The sequence below is a fragment of the Drosophila serrata genome, unplaced genomic scaffold, assembly GCF_035046125.1.
Source record: "Drosophila serrata isolate PLE 108 unplaced genomic scaffold, ASM3504612v1 contig_347, whole genome shotgun sequence".
In the NCBI taxonomy this organism is placed as follows: Eukaryota; Metazoa; Arthropoda; class Insecta; order Diptera; family Drosophilidae; genus Drosophila; species Drosophila serrata.
This window is the reverse complement of record NW_028257245.1, coordinates 354816-375559: the sequence shown is the minus strand read 5'-3', so window position 1 is coordinate 375559 and position 20744 is coordinate 354816. Positions and strand designations below refer to the sequence as shown.

The 20744-nt window shown below is 32.5% G+C and overlaps 1 protein-coding gene across 3 annotated transcripts; it reads right to left on the bottom strand.

Moving 5' to 3' along the window:
• Window positions 1–12704: 12704 nt before the first annotated feature.
• Idgf4 (Imaginal disc growth factor 4) lies at window positions 12705–16580 on the bottom strand. Of its 3 annotated transcripts, none has more exons than XM_020946397.2 (4): window positions 16369–16580; window positions 14796–14919; window positions 13576–14136; window positions 12705–13502 (listed from the first exon to the last, which is right to left on the bottom strand). In XM_020946397.2, exons 2-4 carry the CDS (start codon window positions 14911–14913, stop codon window positions 12853–12855), a joined length of 1329 nt encoding a protein of 442 aa, XP_020802056.1. In that variant the 5' UTR covers window positions 14914–14919; window positions 16369–16580; the 3' UTR covers window positions 12705–12852. The 3 variants fall into 3 exon arrangements, with proteins under 3 accessions (XP_020802056.1, XP_020802057.1, XP_086694326.1); XM_020946398.2 differs by having other exon boundaries at window positions 16365–16434; XM_086838200.1 differs by having other exon boundaries at window positions 16260–16394.
• Between the last annotated feature and the right edge of the window lie 4164 nt (window positions 16581–20744).

Here is a 20744-nt window from a genome sequence, read left to right as displayed (position 1 = left end):
ATCCTTGCAGAAATGCCTTTAAATGGGGTCTGGTGGAGGGGTTTTGCCTGGAGGAATTGTTTGGTAGAGCACAGCTGAGTTATACTATTGATAAAGGGCCTTATTAAGTCTGTCTAGCTGTCCTTTAAAGAGAACAGGAAGTACTAACTTGGCTAACCATTAGATATCGGGTTACACTTTCCCATACAATGCTGTCATAGAAACATGCTTCAAGTTTGTTAATATGGAATATTTTATGATATGTGATTTCAAAGATAGTTGAAAATATATATTTCCATGTTGCTAATATGGCATGTTTTATGTCAGTCGATTTAAAAGATAGTTGGAATATATATTTTTTAGATACTTCAATATTTTACCTCTATATTCTTATTTATCAACAAAATACTGTTGCATTCTTTTAGGCCCTAAAAGGGCTTAACTCTCTCTTTTTCGCATTGTTTTTTGTCCCTTTCGTTTTCAGTTAGATTTTGGTTTTTTTCTGCCAATGTTGTTGTGCCTGGACAAGCGAGCAATTAGCTGTCATTTAGTCGACCATGGCTCTCTACCCCCCCCAACCCCTTTAAGCCATTTGGCAGCATTCAGCTAACCTCACCACTCAATTTCACCCTTTTCTTGTCACTCCTGCAATTGACGCTTTGGGGCGACATTGGCATACCGAAAGTCAGCGGGCCAACACACACACACACAATGCAGGCCTGTTAGCCAAAACATGAAGCATTCTAACCCTGAATCCCTTACCCCTTTTCCCTCGCTTTTCCCCTTTAGTTTTTCACCCTTTGCCCTTGGCCAGTTCCATTATATCGTCAAACGTCATTGACAGGCATTTAAAAAAGGACTCGGCGGATGCCTGAAAATCCTGTGCGTTCCACTTTTGTTATTTCTTTCTAGATGGTACAGTGGAAAGTCAATATAATTAATGGAAAAGGAGGGTTTTAAATCTACTTTTTAATTCAATACTTTTACTGATTGAAATGGTAATTAAAAGGTATTTTTAAATATAAATTGTGCAAGGAGTGAGAGATGATGAAAGCTTGAATCTTTTTTACTTCTAAGCTATTTAATTACATTTTATTATTAATACAAAAATATATATAATATATATAAACATAAATTTACTAAAAATACTAAAAACTACATATATTTTCTTACTATTTTTGGGGTTTTCTTAAACAACTTCAAGTATTTACTGTACCTCGAGTATCTGTATTGACATCTATCTGTATCTGTATCTGTATCGGTTTCTCTCTCAGTAAATGTATCAGTGGGAAATCATTATAATTAACGGATCTAGGGGATTCTAAACTAACTTTATAATATACTTTATTAAATTATTTAAATGGTATTTAAAATGTATTTTAAAATGAGAATTATTTAAGGAGCAAAAGCTTGAATCTTTCTTACTTCTAAGGTGTTTAAATACTTTTTATTATTATTAATACATTATAAAAAATATAAATAAACATAAATTAATTAAAAATATTAGTAAATACATATATTTTCTTACTATTTTTATGGTTTTTTTTTTAACAACTTCAAACCTTTACTGTACTTCTCGTATCTGTGTTGACATCTATCTGTATCTGTCTCTGTATCTGTATCTCTCTCAGCAATTGTATCTGTATCTCAGCCTCTTTGTGCGTATGTGTGTTACGGGGGTTCAACGAATCTGCATTTGAATGGCAGACATCGCTGAAGCACTGATTGATTGATTGACTGCATGATTTATTGGCTATTTAGTTGCGGCAGCAACAAATTAGTTGCATAAACCAAATCCTAAATGCTGCGTGACGTATATTTTACGTGTGTGTGTGTGTGTCTTTAAGCACTTAACAAACTTTTGCGTAGGCAAAGTTTACCCAAATTTGTGTGTGTGTGTGGCAAGGGGTTAGGAGGCGTAGTAAGGGGGCGGGGCACTCTGAACAAGCAATTGCAACTCATTAAGCGTTGCCTCCGCCGCAACGTCAAAGTTTGTAGCAGGTAACACAACACAACGAGGGGAGCTTGATGGGTTTTAAATATCATTAGGGAATGTATAAAATTAATTTACATTTTAATTAATTGTATTCAAGATTTTTTTAAGAGGTATAAACATTCTAAAAATAATTTTGTTAAGCTAGAAAAGTTTGTTTTTTTGCCTGTCAATGTATTAAAATTAATTATAGTTAATTAAAACAGATAAAGAAATAATAAAAACTATCTTAAAATGTAATTAATTGTATTGATAATTTTTTAAGATGTGTAAACATTCTAAAAACTACTTTGCTGAACTAAAAATATCTGTTTGTAAATTAATTGTAGTTAATTAAAACAGATAAAGAAATTTTAGAAATTAACTTAAGTATTAATTAATTGTATTGATAATTTTTTAAGAGGTAGAAACATTCCAGAAAAATATTTTTCCTAACCAGAAAAGTCTTTTTTTTTTGCCTGACAATGTTTTTAAATTAATTGTAGTTTATTAAAACGGATAAAGAAATGTTAAAAATTAACTTAAATTTCAATTAATTGTATTGATTATTTTTCCTAACTAGAAAAGTCTTTTTTGCCTGGCAATAATTGTAAATAAATTGTAGTTGACTAAAACAAGTTTAGAGTTGTTAAAAATTAACTTGAATTTTGATTAAATATATTAATAAATTGGTAAGAAGTTTAAAAAGTCTAAAAAATATTTAGCTGAACTAGAAATGTGTTATTGTCACACCAATATTTTAAAATTAATTTTAGTTCATTGAAAATGCATTAAATGTAATATTTAAGTGTTACGTATTTTTAAATTTATAATAAAACACTTGCTGAGACCATCACTAATTATTTGCTAATGTCACTATTAGTTTAAAATATGTATTAAAGTCTTAGAGTAAATGTTTAGTAAGTAAATGTATCTTTTAAATTGCATTTTGCCTAAAATATATGCCTTTAAAATTATAAATTACTACAAACAATTCAAACGCTTATATTATTTTCTTTTAAAATATATAAAAATAAAGATTTGTAAACATAAAAATATATATAAAAGTATTAATTAAACTATTCAATCTCCCCTCTCTAAGGTCTAGACAACGAGAACTAACATTTAGTAGAACAAAATCAGCTACAGCAATAACAACAAGTTGGTTCTTCCCATTTTTTTGTTGCTGTATTTGATTTTTTTTTTTTTTTGCTCACTAAACAAAACTTTTTGCTCTTCTAGGAGAACTATCCCTTTCCCCCCCCCCCCCACACTTTTCCGCACCTCCCTGGATACGCTTTTCCTCCGATTGTTGTGTAATTTGCACCTATCGATGCGATGCCCGAAGTTTTGCGAATCGAAAAACGCTGGAAAAACGAACTTTTTTAATGAAATGCCGAATGGTATGGGAAGGAGGATAGTCTTTGTTATTGAGGGAAATAGGAAATCGAACTGCCCCAACTGTCTGACAAGGCACAGGGAAAAATATATAGGGAAATCGTGGAAATTTTCAAATATAATTAGACATTAGCAAAGTTTTTGGAAAGTATCTTAATAAAGATTTTTACAAAATCAAGTTTTGTGCTTGAAATATATTTATTTTTAAAGGTTTTTATATTATTTTTAATATCATTTAAGTACTTGTTAAGTAATTCAAAGGAAACTATAGTTTTTCCCTGTGCTCTTATTTCATTTTCTTGCTGCTGGTGTTTTCCTTTGGCCAATAGACTTCACATTAAATTTCACTAATAAACCAAACAATGCGTGGCATTCAAAGGGAAGTCCAGGGGGCAGGAGGAGGCAAGGTAAACAAACAACAGATGAGAAATTGTTTAGGGGGAGTCCTGGAAAAGGAGGCGCGGAGGGAGAGGGAGGCAGGGGGGAGGGAGGCAGGAGGAGCAGCGTATCCTGTCAGTGGCAGTCGCCTGAATGGCGAGCCAAACGTGCAACACTCATACGTCATGTTGGACGAGAGACTGAGAGAGAGAGAGACGCGTGAGTGAGTGAAAGAGAGGAGGAATTATGGGGAAATTGGTGGGGGGGGTGTGCTGGGAAAATCCAAAGGGGGTTGGAAGGGGGGGGGGAAGAAGGGAAACTCAGCAGAGCAGCAACGAAACACGCACTATGTAATGGCATTTTTATGTTGCATCACGTACTGGTCATAAGTCATGTTTAGAGCACTGACTGCTGGTGCTCCTCGGAGCCACCTCCTCAACCCCCCTTTTGTCCTGGGTTTTCCACCAACCTCTCCCCCCGCTCACCCCCCCAACAAGTCAAATGAACTGTAGCTAAATTGGCCCTGTCCTGGTGAAAATGTCCAACTGTCAGTCAGTCGGCGGCGGGCAGCTTAAACGGATATTACAAGGTGTTGGCCAAACATTGACCGTACATGAGCTTAAAGCGAAATTAACTAACTAACTAACAGGGGGAGGAGGGGGATGATGTTCCTGGGGGGAAAATCGGGTGGAAAACCAGTGGAAAGCCCCCGCCTGAAGCCGCTTTTGCTGACAAACAAAAACAAAGTGCGACAGTTTTGCGGTGAAAGGAAATGCTGGCAGTGGAAAATCCAAGGCAGTTGCTTCAAAAACTTTTCATCTGTAATTAAAGTAAATTCAATTAAATTCGAAAGATATATACACAAAAGCTGTTTCAAAATTTGCTAATTGTTTGCAAATCAATTTTGCTTTTTAAGTGAATCATTTGTGAGTGAATCATAACACTTTATTTATTAACTGATACAGGTGCAGCATCCAAACAGGTGTGAAAAATAATATATATTAAATGAATAATTATTACAGGAAGAAATTAAGCAGTCTCTGAGTTAAACAACCATTTCATATATCATTAGCATTATTATATTATTTTAAGCTGTTTAGTGGTCTTTAAATATTTTAGACATATTTCAGTTAAGAGCCAAGAAATTACTGAACTTTAACTTGGTTTATTCTGCAAATTCTGTCCAAGATTTTCCCATAGTTTTCATGGCCAACTCATAGTTACTTCTACCCATTTTCTCTTAGCCACTTCATCAATTTTCCCTCGGTTACACCCACTGACTTGATTTCCCCCTACTATTTGCTTCCGCCCCTTCCTTCTGAAGCTTTTCCATTAAAGACAGTCGGCCTTCATGGCCATAACATAATGTTACAACCCCTTGCCATTTTCCTCTTACTAATTTTCCCCGGTTTTGATTTATTTGCCTCGACATTTAGACACAAAAGCCGCGAGTCGAGGGGCAACTGACAATCTGATGAGCTGGGTGGGTTTCATGTCCTTTCCCTCCTTTTTTTTTTTTGTTTGTTGGGGAGGCTGTGAAGGAGTCGAGGGCGTGGCAAAAAAGGAAATCATAAACTACACGGCCCAGCATCGACAATTGCCTGGGAAAACGAGGCGATAAATAATTTCCATGCTATGCTGCGGTTTGCTGTTGTTTCTTTCATAATTCCAAAAGGGGCTTTGATCAAACGTCAGGACCTAAGCCTATTGGCCACGCCCATTCTGAGAGAGGAGAGCAGTCACCGCCCACCACTTGAACTTCGAACTTGAGGGGGGTTTTTTGTTGTTATTTCTGTTATTTCTGCTTTTTATGATTTACGCAGACAACAAATTCCTTGTGTTCTTTGAGATACCCTGGAAAAGGGGAGAAGGGTGGATAGGGTAATGGAATAATGAATATAAAATGAATAATGAATATATAATAATAATAATAATAATAATAATAATTAATATAATAAATATATAATAAATATATAATGAATATACATATAATGAATATATAATAAAAATATAATGAATATATAATAAATATATAATAAATGAATAATAATGACATTTTGTGTGCTTTTATATGGACTAATTTGAATTATTTATTAAATATACATATATAAAATATATATTTTGGAAGCTGGGATTTATTTTTAATTCAAAGAAAATATTTATTACAAGAAATTATTTAAAAGGCAAGTATTTAAGCTTATAAATATAATGAAATAATAGTCAAAAACTTCATCCTAAACTTTCCTTTAATCTAAAACCAATTTCCCATTTAAATTTGATTTAAAAAATCTAGTTTAATTTATATAATATACAAAACTCCAGTCGAAAGTTTCTTTAAATCTTCTGATACTTTTCTATTAAAATTAAATTTTTTTAAATATAATATATATTTTAGAAGCTGGGATTTATTTATAATTCTAAGCAAATATTTATTACAAGAACTTATTAAATAAGGAAGTATCTTAGTTTATTAATCTATTAAAACAACTATGAAATGATAGTTAAAAACTTTGTCCGAAACTTTGTCACAAAATTCTTAAAGTTTGGAGAGACTTTCCTTTTTATTTACAATATAATTAGGTACAAATATTTATTCCAAGAACCAATTTAAATATTAAGTATCTAAGGTTATAAATCTTTGATAACAGCCTTAAAATAATAGCCAAGAACTTTATCCAAAACTTCCTTGCAGTCTGCAGATACTTTTCTATTTAGGTTAAATATTTAAAAACCTATTTTAATTTATATAATATTCAAAAACTTCACCCAAAAGTTGCTTTTAATCTTCAGATACTTTTCCATTTAAATTTAATTTTTAACACATTTTAAACACTTTAAAATTAATTTTAAAGTATAAAGAGTATCCTTGACTTCTATTCACCTAATTCCTTGATCTCCTTAAACTTTGAACCGAAACTCTTTGGTGAATTGTACAGCTCACACTCCTTTGGAGGCTTTTTGGTCCTGGAATTGGATTTGGACTTGAATATATAAAAGCAAAAGTCCATGGCTCTTTAGCTTGGTAAAGGTGTGTTGCCTCGAACTTGAATTCCATTTTGTGGCACGCTGATTAATGAATTTGATAAAAAGAGTTTTCCACATGGCCAATGAGAGAGAGAGAGAGTTTTCTAATTAACATGAGGAGCTGCTGCTGCCATATACAATATATATTAAAGGACATTTCCATTATGGAACCGGTGATTTGTGAGCTTTGATAAGCGCACCTTTGCCAGGGTTATGGGCTTCACCCAGCTATTGATTCAAGATGAAGTCGCCTTTTTTAATTAATTAAGTGGTTAGTTTGGAATTTTCCCGACAAAAGGGAAAGGGGAAAATGGAATGGGAATGGGAATGGTAAAGGTAAAGGGAACTAGGGGGCAGGACTCTTAGATAACCGGACAAATGCTGGAACAACTCCCAGGCAACTCCTTCTGATCAAGTGGGCCCCAAGGACTCGTAAACATGGCCAACACACCAAACGTGTCCTTACACACACACAGGCACACACTTGGACCGCTACGTGAGGTGTCGCCCATTTTTGAGTCGAGCCAAAAAAAAATTTTCACGCAGCATAATTTTTTTTTTTGTGTTTCCTTTAGTTCCTTTGCCATTTTCCTTCGCCATTTCCCCGCAGGCTCCGGCATGTGCGAAATGTAACACTTGCGGGATGAAAGCGGGAAAAGTCTGCTGCTGCTGTTGGAAAAGTCCAAGCAAACCGCAGGACAAAACGCTCTCCAAGGACGCCGCCCGATAAAGCTGACAGTGAATAATTCGACCGAACCGCCGGCATTCGCCAAAATACTTTTCGTCGACACTGTGTGAGTGCAATTTACCGTTTGCGGTAGTAAGAATTTATACGAATTTAAATAAATATATATTTTATAGCTTAGAAACATACTACAAAAATATGCCATTATATATGTATAGTTTTAATGCTAAAGGAAAATTAAACAGGATTGAATGGGAATATTTTTTAGAACTTACTTGGAAATCAGCATAAAATATGATGAAAATTTACATTATTTTGTTGTTTTTCAAGATTTTAGGATATTAATATTAATATTAATTAATATTAATCTAAATTGTTGTTATCATTTCCACTATTTATTTACTACTTAAATGGGATAAACGGGATTAGTTCCATGTCACAATAACTTCTCCTTTTCTTATAATTTTCTTTAAGTTCTTTATTCAAAACTATTTTATTTTAAACTGAAAAACATCTTGGTTAATGAACTTAGCTTATTTAAGCCTTACTTTCTTATTTATATAATTTTATATATTTATAAACACTATATTTTACGAGTAGTTCTATATTTCCTTATAACTTTTACTTGAGAAACATTATTTATTAAAAATTAATATTCACAAACAACCTTTTCTTTTCCATTTAAGAAAACCTTCTTATTTACCATTTTGCATCACTCCACTTAATTTTATTTATTAACAAGCCTAATTTATTTATTCTACCCTCCAATAAATATGTTAAAAAACAGTTGTTATTTTTTATGAGGTAGCTGAGCTCTCTTTTAAAGTCCTGCACTTGATTTTATATGCATTAATGAACTTTATTTATATATTTATTTATTTTTTCTGCGCCTCCATAAATACATAGCTTCACTCACTAATCCCCGCCGCATTCATTAACTTTCTCGAATAAAAAACAAAGAAAAAAAGGATGGGATCCTGCAGGGATCAACCATTCGGTATGATTGCCCCATGGGTTCTCGACAATTTGCATATGCTCAGACACGCACTCGCACACACATGATATCCTTGAATCCGTTGATGTCCTTAGTCCTGCATTTGCACGTATCTTGGTCATAAAATAGCCCCTCACCCACCCCCTTTGTCGCACCTTTCCAGCTGATTCAGCAAACGAATTTCGATGGCGTCATTTGCAGCAATTGCAGAATGTATCTACCGGATGCGAATGTATCTTTTGTGCCGCATTTACGCCCCAAGTAATTGTTATGAACTTCATTCCCGCTATCCAAGTGTTCCAAGTGTGCGTGCGTGTCCCGATAGGAGAGATTTTCCGAAACGGGGGAAATGGGGGAAAAATTCGGAATGGAAATGGCTATGGAAATGGGGCATGGCTTTTGGAGGCCGCCTTTCGGCAAATTGCTTTGATAATTGTTAACATCTCATGCGCGGCAGCTTAGGCAATCCTCTCCCCACCCCCCCTCGTTTATTTCAGGACACCAAACTATAACCTCCTTCTCCTCCTCCTCCATTCGGTGGCAATCTGGGCGTGGCACTTTACACGGCAACTTGTTATTTTGTGGTTGACTAATTGCATGTGTGTGTGTGTGTGTGCTAAGGGAGTCCCTGCTCCCTTGCCCAGAAATCATACTTTCTCCCCCATGCTTTGCCTCGTCCTCCATGTAAGTGGGACCTCGGTCACTGCAGAACATGAGCAGCAGGAGCAGAAGGAGGAGAAGGAGGAGGAATAGGAGGAGCAGGAGGAGCAGGAACAGGAGGAGCAGGAGCAGGAGCAGGAGCAGGAGGAGGGGGAGCAGCAGGAGCAGCAGGATCAGAGTCAGACCCCAAACCAGGAGGCACTTGCTCAGTGCCGACACGAGATTTATGCTGCCAGTGATATGCCCAAACAGCAGACTGAATGTGCACTGAGGAAAATTAAGGGGGAAGAAAGGTAAAAAAATAAATAAATAAAAAATTATAAATAATAATATAAAATAATATATGCTTAGATATTTATTTATATATTTAGTTAGCTTACCAATAATGAATGACAATTATTTGACTATATTAGACTTCAATTGTGAACTTAAGGTAATAATTTAGTTAAATAAGGAATTTAGATAAATCATTAAATATGTATATATCAATATTCAAATATATGCTCAGATTTATAATTAACTATTTGGTAAGCTTCCTATGCCAGTAATTTAACTAAATTATTACTTCAAATCCTTCTTTTCTTTGACATAATTTACTTAAATAAGAAAGGTAGAAAAATTATGATATATTTAAAAATTATATTATATATACATATATATTCAAATATATGCTCATATATTTACTTAAATATTTAGTAAGGTTACCAATAATAAATGACAATTATTTAACTAATTTGTTACTTAAGTCCTTCAATTCTTAGACCAAATTGTGTACTTAAGGTAATAATTTAGTTAAATAAGAAAGGCAGAAAAATAATTAAAATTAAATATATATATTACAATATATGGTCATATATTTATTAAAACATTTGATGTTTCCTAATAATAAAACCAGTTTTTTGACTAAATTATTACATTAAGTCTTTAAATTCTTAGACTAAATTGTGTGACTTTGAAGTAATAATTTACTTAAATAGAAAAGTAGGAAAATAATTAAATATATACATATTCATATATAAATGTATGTCTAATTATATCCAAATATATTCTCAGATATTTTTTTTATATATTTGGTCAGCTTCCCAATAATGAAACACAATTATTTTACTAAATACATACTTCAACTCCATCAATTCTTAAACCAAATTGTGAACTTGAAATAATAATTTAGTCAAATAAATCGCATTTATTATAAGTCATTAATTTAGTTCAATTGTAAGCTAATCTTTACACTTTACTTTGTAAATACCTTCTTATTAATTTTCTAAATAAATATCTAAATTATTCATTCTTAGTCATTAATTAATTGATTAATTAGTCTTCACTCTTTAAATACAATGCTAACAATTCTCTTAATATATATCTAATTTATTTATTCAGTTATTTTGAAAGTTTGTATATCATTTCTCCATTCGCTATATTTGGCTTAAAAAAAGTAAAATTAAAAATAATAAATCTTCTATTTTCTTGATTAATTTTAGCACAAAAGAGAGTTATAAAAATTATTCTTTAGGACAAAACAATTGGAGTTATGCAAGTGTCCTTCAAAAATCATAAATAAAATAAAATCAAATCCTTAAAAATATGTCTTAAAGTAAGTAAAGCAACTTCTAAATCTAAATTTAGTACAAAATAAAATTAAAAAGATAATTCTTTAAGGTTTAGTTGGTTATATGCAAGTGTCCTTAAAAAATGCAAGTGGATTTAAAATTCTTAAAAAGCTATCTAAAAGTATGTAAAGCAATTTAAAAATTTAATTTAATTTATAAATTAAATGCAAATTAAACTTAAATCAGTGCTAAAAGGGCTTTTTTAAAGAAGTAAAATAAGTTTTTTGCCTTATTTTTTAAACCCTCTTAGGTTTTTTTTATATCTCTAGCTCTCCTGATTATGAATCTTCCATCTTTTTTATATCCCATTACCTTTTCTCGCAGTGCTTTTCTGTTTCAATGGTGAGCCTCCCAAAAATCCAATGCGCTTTTCACAAAACCGAGAACTAAATCAACGGCAACCCAGAGTCCTTGCCTCAAATTCGTTGGCCGGAACAAGGGGGAGTCAGGAGCCAGGAGCCAGGAGCCAGGAGCCAGGGAGCCAGAAGAGCTACAGATGAGAGAAGGCGGCAGAGGAATGGCACTTCCTGGCCTGCCCGGTGAGCAGACAGTGCGTATGCGTGATGTGAGGGGAAAGGATCAGGAGCAGGGACCAGGGTGCAGGACTAGGACTAGGACTAGAACTAGGACTAAGAGCAGGGAGCAGTAGCCATAGCCGGGGCTCTAAAATATACTTCGCCAGCGCCCGGGTTATGGTTTTTGCGGTTGCATTTTGCAATTTTGCAAATGATAAAGTGATCCAAGCGAAGGCAACATGCAGCGGTGCCACCCAGCAGGATATCAGGAGTGGGAGCAGGAGCAGGACCTGGACAAGGAGGAGCAGCATCCCCCTTCGCTCTCTGTGGGTGTCAGCGGCAATGGTTCAAGTGGTCACAGCATGACCACCGCCCAAAGATGAATGAGCCATTGGCCACAATGCAATGGAAACTGTTGCTACATGACTGCAGTTGAAGCTGCATCAGTCCAGGGAAGAGGGGTAGGGGGATGCAAAAGGATTTCCCTCCCCGCTGGGAGAATAGGAGGTATCCTGTGGAGGAGGCCCGGCACAAACACCGCACATAAAACAATCAGACGGCGACCACAGGCTGACACGAAACGCCGGAAGGAGCAGCAAAATGAAGTCACAGTGCCCAAGCCAGCAATGGAATCTGAGAGCCAGGACACTGAGAGAAAAGCTTATACAATTTTATAAAAAATAAATTACAAAATACATAAAGCATAGTTCTATTTGTGAGCAATAAGAGTTAGAAACTAAATAAACAAGATTTAATATGATTACTTGCATGTTTTTATTTGTTGTTTGATATAAGATTTTTGTTGCAAAAATTTGTCCAGTGTTGGAAAATGTCCTGAAAGGCAAAGAAAAGTGGAACAGTACCAAAGGCAGAGGACAAAATTCATACATGAGTGCCATCATTTGGCCATCTAATCAGTTTATTTGCCATTGTAAGGGGGTGTGGCAAGTAATTGGAAGTTGTTGCACTCAATTGCAGTTAATGTGCGACAAATAATCGATTATGTATACGCATAGTGAGGGCTCACTGTGATGCAGTTAATGAGCTCAAAGGAGCCATAAAGTACACAATAAAAATGGAGCTTAAAGAGGTACTTTTTACTAATAATAAAAAGTAAAGTTTTGGGAAAGAATGATCTTATAATTAGGAGATACGAATTCAGATTTAATCTGGAAAAAAGTCTAGAAATTATGTAGGAAAAAAGAGTATTTGATAAAGATCCTTTAGAGATCCTTTAGATCCTAACTTAGAGCTAAGTTGGTGCCTAAACAGAGTTAAGGATAAAGGAAATATATCCTTTTACTTTTATATACTTTATAGTACAGTACTTTTTAAAGTACAATTTTTATAAATTTAAATACAAAAAGGCAATTAATAAAGAATTATTAAGAAATAATCTATTTTAAACCAAAAGAACCTCAAATTTAATGCAATAACCTGTAACCCCACCCCTTAATAATATCAATAAATAAATAAAACCTCTCTCTCCTTTGGTGTCAATGTTATTTTAATTTGCATTTTAAATGATTAAACAGATTATGCTTTGTCGTTTACAGGTAGGCAAAAAAAAACACTGTGAGAAAAGTGAGAGATAAGTGAAGGACTTAAAAATGTCTCAAATATGTGCATTCCTGGCTCTACAACTTGCTCTTGACACTGCGCAAAATGGGATACTTGTCGTGTCCAGTGCATCCTCCACGGAAATCATCAAAGCTCAGATCAACGACAGCAATGCCACCAAGACCCTCACGTTTCACATATTCCGCCTTGATGGCCGCCGTATCGGGATCCTCGTAACCAGTCCAGACTCCATTATCACCATTATCATCGGCAGAGCGATAGGCATAGCTGCCAAAACGCTTGGTGGGATCACCAACCTTCCGGAGTGGACCATCGGCACCCTTGAGATGCTGATTAGCCGGATTCGGGAGCTTGGCACAGACTTCGGGCCAACTGAGGAGGCCAGGAATTTGGGTTTGAGTTCCGGCAGGAGCCACACCATCGGCTTCCGCCACTGGAGGTAGACCGGTGAGGCCAGAATCCTTGGTCAATTTCCAGGCACGACCATAGGTGGCAATACCCACATTGATCTTGGCAGCAGGAGCACGATTTTGGGTCCAATACTTAACCTGATAATTGATATTGGACTCTGGATTGCGTTCATTCAACTCGTAGATGGGAGCTGGGAAATCGGCCACTTCGTTGTTACGTTCTGGGGTTTGGAAATCATAAGTGTGCAAGTTTACATAGTCCAAATTGTTGATAATAGCAGGGACATCAAAGAAGACTAAGGATGAAAATTATAAACAAAAATTAGAGAAGGTAAAATTTGGCATAGAAAAATATAAAGAAAAACCTACGCGATGAATTAACATTGGGCAGCACGCTGACTCCCAAAAGATAACCATCCGGACGGAAGGCATTCTTCAGTTCACGAACCAAAGCCGTAAACTCTTCCTTATGCTCTTCGGCCTTTTCATCGACCACAAAATCACCGGTGAAGATTTTCTTGAAACCCTTCCAGAATTTGCCAATGCCGCCATGTACCTTCTTGGCCTTATTCTTGGGGAATTGCCAGGCAAGATCGAGGCCATCAAAGCCGTAGGTTTTCACCAGCGAATGGGCGCTATTGATGAAGGGAATCCGAGCATTGCTGCTCTCCAAAAGAGTAAGATACTTGTTGTTATCCGGATCCACAATGTCCTTGTCACCACCCACACTCAGCAGGACCTTCAGGGCAGGATATTTCCGCTTCAAACCGGTGACCTGACGGAACAGGCTGCTACCCAAATCCAAATCCAACTTCTCATTGTTGCTCACCAACTTGTTGCTGGAGGGATTAATGCCAGCATAACCATAGATCAGGTGAGTGCAATAGGCCAAGGCGGGCTCCAGGTCACTCAGGATGAGCTTAGAGAGTCCTGGAAAAACAAGGAGAGAAATTACATATAATTTAACATTAAATTTTTATAGAAAAGCATGGTTTTACCATGAAGCTAAACTCTACAAAGCCTTTGTTTGTTAATATTTTCCATACTCAATATCAAATATCTTTCTTTCTTTTCTTAAAATTGTTAATTTTTTAAGTTAAAGTCGCATTTAAAGCTAATTTTCAAACAAATCTCGTACAAAATAAACACATTTCAACTTGAGCCGCGTTTGCGTCATCAATTAACGCCTTGAAGGTGGCACCTCCGCGAAACCTGAGTCACCGATATTCAATACCCTCGACGTCAATTTCAATTAGTTTAAGTTTCCAGACTGAGTGTGTGTGTGGGGGTTTTTTTCGCCCTCCCAAAACTGCAATTTACTTAAATTGGCCACGGTAACAGCTCTCTGCCCGATGATCTTGTGACCCGTTTTTTTGCCAATTATCAACAAAACAATTTGATGCTTTTAGCATGAGCCTATGAAAAGTGAAAATCATCTAATTGAGAGGTGGCTTCATTGTTCGTTTTATATATATAATCTTTATAGACTTTCTATATATATTTTTAATATATATTTTGTGTAGAGGAAGGAGAGGTACTTCCCCGATAACCCCGACGCTAGGCTTATCGTTATCAGGCTTAGGACTTACCCTCGCGAACAAAGCTGCTGCCATCGTAATAGCAGAGAAGATGATGTGAACCGGCGGCTGAGATCTGGCCAATGGCCAAAGATCCCACCAAAAGTGAGAGCAGGGCATAGAGCTTCATAATTTACTGGAAAGAGAAGAGGAATTTAAACAATTATAATAATAATAATTAAAAGTACAGCAAAAGTTAATGGGTAATGGGTCTGAAGTAATGTCAAGTCTGGGAATCTTCTGGAAGAAACTAGCTACCTCTAGACATACTTTAAGCAGGAATAATTAATAAATAAAATATTAAAAAATATTTAAAAATATATCTTAAGAAGCTCCTTAATTATTTAGGTACTTTAAGTAATATTTCACAAATTCTATACCTTTTTGAAGCAAGATCTTGATACATTTAAATATATAATAACCGATTAATCAACATTTATTTTAAAAGACAGTATGTCAAACAAGTTTAAGGGTAGGAAATTTTTTTAGGGGTAAGAAAACCAATAAAAAATTTAAATATAAATTATTAAAACAAGCTCTAGTTTAATATTCAATAAGGATAAGAGAACACATTAAATATTAGCTAGAAAATATTTCAAACAAAAACAAACTCTAGTTTAAGTGTAGGAAATTCTTTGAGGGTAAAAAAAAACATTTAATATAAACCAGAAAATATTTTAATAAACCTCTAGTTTAAAAGCAGGAAATTAATGAAGTATAAAAAAAAATTTTAAATATAAGAAAATAATTCAAACAAATATAAACTCAAGATTAAGCATAGGAAATTCATTAAGAGTAATAAAACACATGCAATTATAACACAAAATAAATTTTAAGTTATGCTTATTTATATTTATATTATTTATATAAGCTCCAGTTAAAGGGTAGTAAATTTATTAAGGGTAAAAAAAACATTCAAAAATGGCTAAAATTTTAAGTAAAATAAAACACCGGATTAGGGATGCAATACAGTAACAAAACACATTAATTATTAACTAATCATATTATTTTCTAACATTTTACTATATTGAAAAATCACTTAAGTAAATTTTGAATTGAAACTAAATAGAATTATTCTATTTATTGTTATCATATGATTTTCTAAAATTTTTCAATATTAAAAGACAAGTAAAATAATTGAAGTAAAATGATGAAGGACAAGTTAAATAAATTTTAAATTACAACTGAACAAAATTATTCAATAATATAGTTAATCAAATGATTTTTAAACATTTTCCCCTGTTAAAATCAAGTAAAATAAATGTTGAATTTAAATTAAACAAAATTATTCAATAATTAAAGCTCAAAACCAATTAAAAAAAGGTAACCACAAAAACCACAATTAATTTCCGAGAAACCCAAAGGTTAGATCGTATCAATGGGTCTGTAGGAATTATATATCAAAGAAAATATGTATTATAGTTCCAGTTTCAGTTCCATCAAAATGATATTGTCACAGCAAAAACAAATAAAAACCGAATGTGATTCCACAGAAACAAAAACAAAAACAACACAAAATAATAAAGATGTGAAGAAACTGATTTAACAGAAATTATAAATTATTTAAAAATTCAAATTCACCGACTTGTTGTGCTCGCATTAAACGCAAAACTGAAACTGAAGGTTTCCGAGGTGATCCAAAACTTTAAGTGAACTCGATGAGAATACGAAAACGGGGAACACGAATGAGGTGGGAAGGAGGAGGAGAAGGAGGATGGGAAGACAGAGACGGAGAAGCAGAGATGGAGAAGCAAAGAGACGTAGAGAGACGGAGAGCGAGGGCAAAGCAAACGCAGCGAGAATAAAAACTCGGCTTGGAAATATATAAAAAAAAAAATCGGAGTGAAATATAGACAGAGAACACATGCACTGCAAGAAATTATGATAAGTTCATTGAAGTACAAATTTTAATTTCATTAAAAACAAAAATCTGATAAAATAACATTTGAAAATAAAAAAAAATAGGTGGTAAACTTAAGAAACTAAATATAGTTATTACAAATTCTATAAAGTAAAATAAAATAAGGGAAATCTTAATTTATTAGGCACTCATTAATACTAGAACCAAGTGAAATAATTTTTTACCATCACCATAAAAATATTAATACATTTTCTTTTATTATTTTACTTCTTTTTATTAGATTCATTAAAAATATTATTAAATCCGAATTTAAATATAATACACAAATCTAAGTAACGAAATAATATAATTAACATTTTAATAAGTAAGAAAATTATTTAGAATGAATTTTTGGGGGGCTCATAAAGTATTAAAAAACACCTGCATTTAAAATTAAATTACAAATAATAGTCTTTTTTTCTATTATTTATCGTATTATTTACTTAGTATAGTTTCTCAAATTAAAAATACTTTAAATATTACAAGTTTGTTGAAGAACTCTAGGTAATTAAAAATATTTACATTGCAATTTTTATTAAATAAAAACATTATTTAATATTAATTAATCATAAAGCGTTTAAAAGCAGATGTATGGATTTTTTGCTATTCAAAATAATAGTATCCCTTTATTTTTATATATTTAAAAATATTACACATTTCTAAAATATTACGTAATTCGTTACCTATACAAAAATAAATGTTTTTCTTTCTCTCAGTAAGTTTTTCTTTCACGTGTAGGCTTGCCTAACTAAAAACAAAAATATTTGTAGAAGCTGCTAAGCGAGGGTTGACTTAAAAAAAACTATGATATTAATAATATTGACCTTTCTTAATAACTGAATTCTATATATGAATGTATGCATAAAGCTAGTAAGCCCTTTAACAAAATGTAAACAACATTCACATTTACTCAATAAAATTAATAACTATTCTTTATGGAAAATGAATCATTTATTGAAGATCACTTGAGATGGGTAAACTTTCAGTTTAGATCAACCTATTTACTTAGCTCTTAAAAGAGGTAGTTAAAGATGATTAAATGATTATTAGTACTATTAGTCATGTTACTAATTTATTAATGCAAAAATTCGCATATTTAGTTTGTAAATTAACATTTTTTAGGTATTTTAAAATTTAAATCGTATAATCTGTAATATCTTTAAAAAGTGTTTGTAAAAATTGTAATTACCTTTGATTTGAGCTTAGCTTTTCAAATGAAAATTACCATTTATTGATACTTTGTTGTAATTGTTTGCAAAACTGATACTTTTTCTAAAAGCTTATCAAGTATATATTAAAATAAATATATTTCTATATTTATATATACTGTGTCTTATCAGTAAAAAGTATAGCAAAATATCAACTCACTTCAGTGTTAAATTTTAAAGCTAGCAAAATCAAAGAAAAAATATATAAGATAGTCTTCAAGTTTTCCTTCAACTTAAATATACAAATAACTCGATAAAAACCCCAATTAAACCCTGTTTAACTACAAACGATTTTTCACGATTGTGTCTCAACTAAGGTTGACCTGCTCTCATTTGATTTTCGCACTCGTTGAGATTAAGTGTGTTTTTTATTTATTTATTTTGTGTTCCCCTGGCCGAGCCTGTTTTTTTTTTTTTGTATATGAGAGAGACGAGACTGTGATGTCATCATTACCGGGAATCGGCGAAGCAATTATACAATATTATACAATCAGGGCAACGCGTATATATCCCCATTAAAGCGACAGCGGCGGCTTATTTGTTTATTTCCAATTTATGTCTCTGTACATCCCGTGCCTTTCCGCAGAGGATCAAGCACTAAATAAATATACAAAAATATATATAAATATATAATGAAACTGACAGATGAATAAAATACAATATTATCGCGCATATAAATCGCAAATTGACAAAGTAAACGCGACTGGCCTTTGCTCTATTAATTTGTGTAAAAATTGATTTTAATAAATAAATAGTTTCCAATCCGAGTTCGAGTCTGAGTCCGAGTTCGAATCGCCTTCGATTTCGATTTCGTTGCCATTCGGTTCTCAAATGTTTACTCAAATGACTTTATCAATTTATGTCACCAGAGACAGAGCCAGAGAGGTCATAACCACACAGATAGAGATTTTTTTGATTCGGGTTTTGTTCGCTGTCTCGGCTTAGTTTTAATTTGTTCAGTCCCCACACAATTTTAGTGTTTATTTTGAGATTTATTAATACACAAATCTTCAAGGGATTTTCACTGGTTTTCTTGTTGTTTTTTGGGTTCGGTCTTTTTGGGTTGGGCCGGCTAATGGATGGTTTGAGTGTTTGGATTGAATGTCAACTGCGTTGAGATTGGGTTTGTCTATTACTTTTTGGGGTTTTTTATTTATTTTTATTTTAAACACCCATGAAGGGCACTGGGCTTGCTGATTTTATGGGTACTTTTGGTGGATTTTTAGTACTTTTTTATTTATTATTAAATAAACTTTATTATAAGTAATTAATGTAAGAAAATATATTACATATATTGAAATTAAGATAAAGTAGTTTTAAATATGATCAAGTCTAAAATATTCATAGAAAAGATTTAAAAAAAAAAATCGTAGGTAAATGAAACATAATTGTACAACTTAACTAAGTCTTCTTAAAAATTGTGTTATATATTGGGAAATAGAACCTTAAGCTTAATTAATATTTAAGCCCCAAAAGTATGCTGAAATAATTAAAATGCATTTTTTAATGAAGCAATACCTGACTTTCTTTTTCTGTATTTAATTTTAAGATATGCCTTTTAACATTTTAAACTATATCTATATCAATGAACCAATAATTGATTTATTATTACAAATTGTTTTGAAGAATTTAAATAAGATACTTAAACAATGGAAACAAAAAACAACAATTTCCTAACTTTAGGAGGCTGAATTTTATACACTCTTGCAGTTTGCAATTAAATATAAGAAAAAAAATCAGAAAAATCGATCATAACTAATCGATATTTAGTAATATTCTTATATTAAATTTTTTTCGACAAAAAAAAAAAAGCATCAATTTTAATTCGAAAAGCTTTGCTGAGAAAGTTTTTATTAGGTTAATAAATAGGCATTTTAAGTTTAAACTTTAAGAATACTAAATTAGTTGTTTTCAATATTTTTGATAATGTAAAATTTTATCTATTTATTTTGATAAATGGAGAACTGCGATTAGATGTCAATATGAACTAACTTAAAGATGAGCAGAATTATAGAATCGTGTTGGAAATCGATCATAACTAAGCTCAATATATTAGCATTCTTTATTTATCGATATATTATAGCACAATTTTTCTATAAATCAAAGCATTAAAAACTCATAACTAAGCCAAGATTTCTTTTTTTTTGTAAGTTGGAAAGCTTTTCTGAGTGTTTTATTGTATTAACAAATCTGCATACTCAATTTAAAATAGAAAAAACATTTAAATTGTTGAAAAATTTAAAGATAAAACCTTTTATAAAATTTTTAAAGAATCAGGTAATTTTTTCTGCCTGTTTGACTCATATTATAATCAGCTACGAGGGTAAAAAAGGGAAATTTAAATCAGTTAAATTAATGTTTTTTATTTAGCTAAAACTCTTCACTCTCTCAATTACTGCTTATTCTTTTATTTACATTAAATTTAATTCTTATTATTCCAAAGGTACTATTTATATCTACTTAGATTTTTTGTATTATTTTTCTACACATTTTCAATGCCCCAAAAGTATCTGCAAAAATGTAATTTAAATCTATTTTAATTTTCTAATACATCAATCTAATCAATTATGTTTTTTACTCATTTTTTTGTGCGCTAGTTAAACTCTTAATTTAATTTTAAAATCATATCAAAACTTAAAATACCCTGCAGCATTTTCTTACGTACCATAAACAATGTGTGCTTGATGGCCAGACAATGCGCAAATAATATAATTAATGGACCACATTTTGTCGCTGAATAGTTATCCTTGGGCAATGGGAATTTACACGGACCCATATATATATAGATATATATTATGTATTTATACATATACATATATACAGATATATATAGAAAGCAATTTATTTGCCACA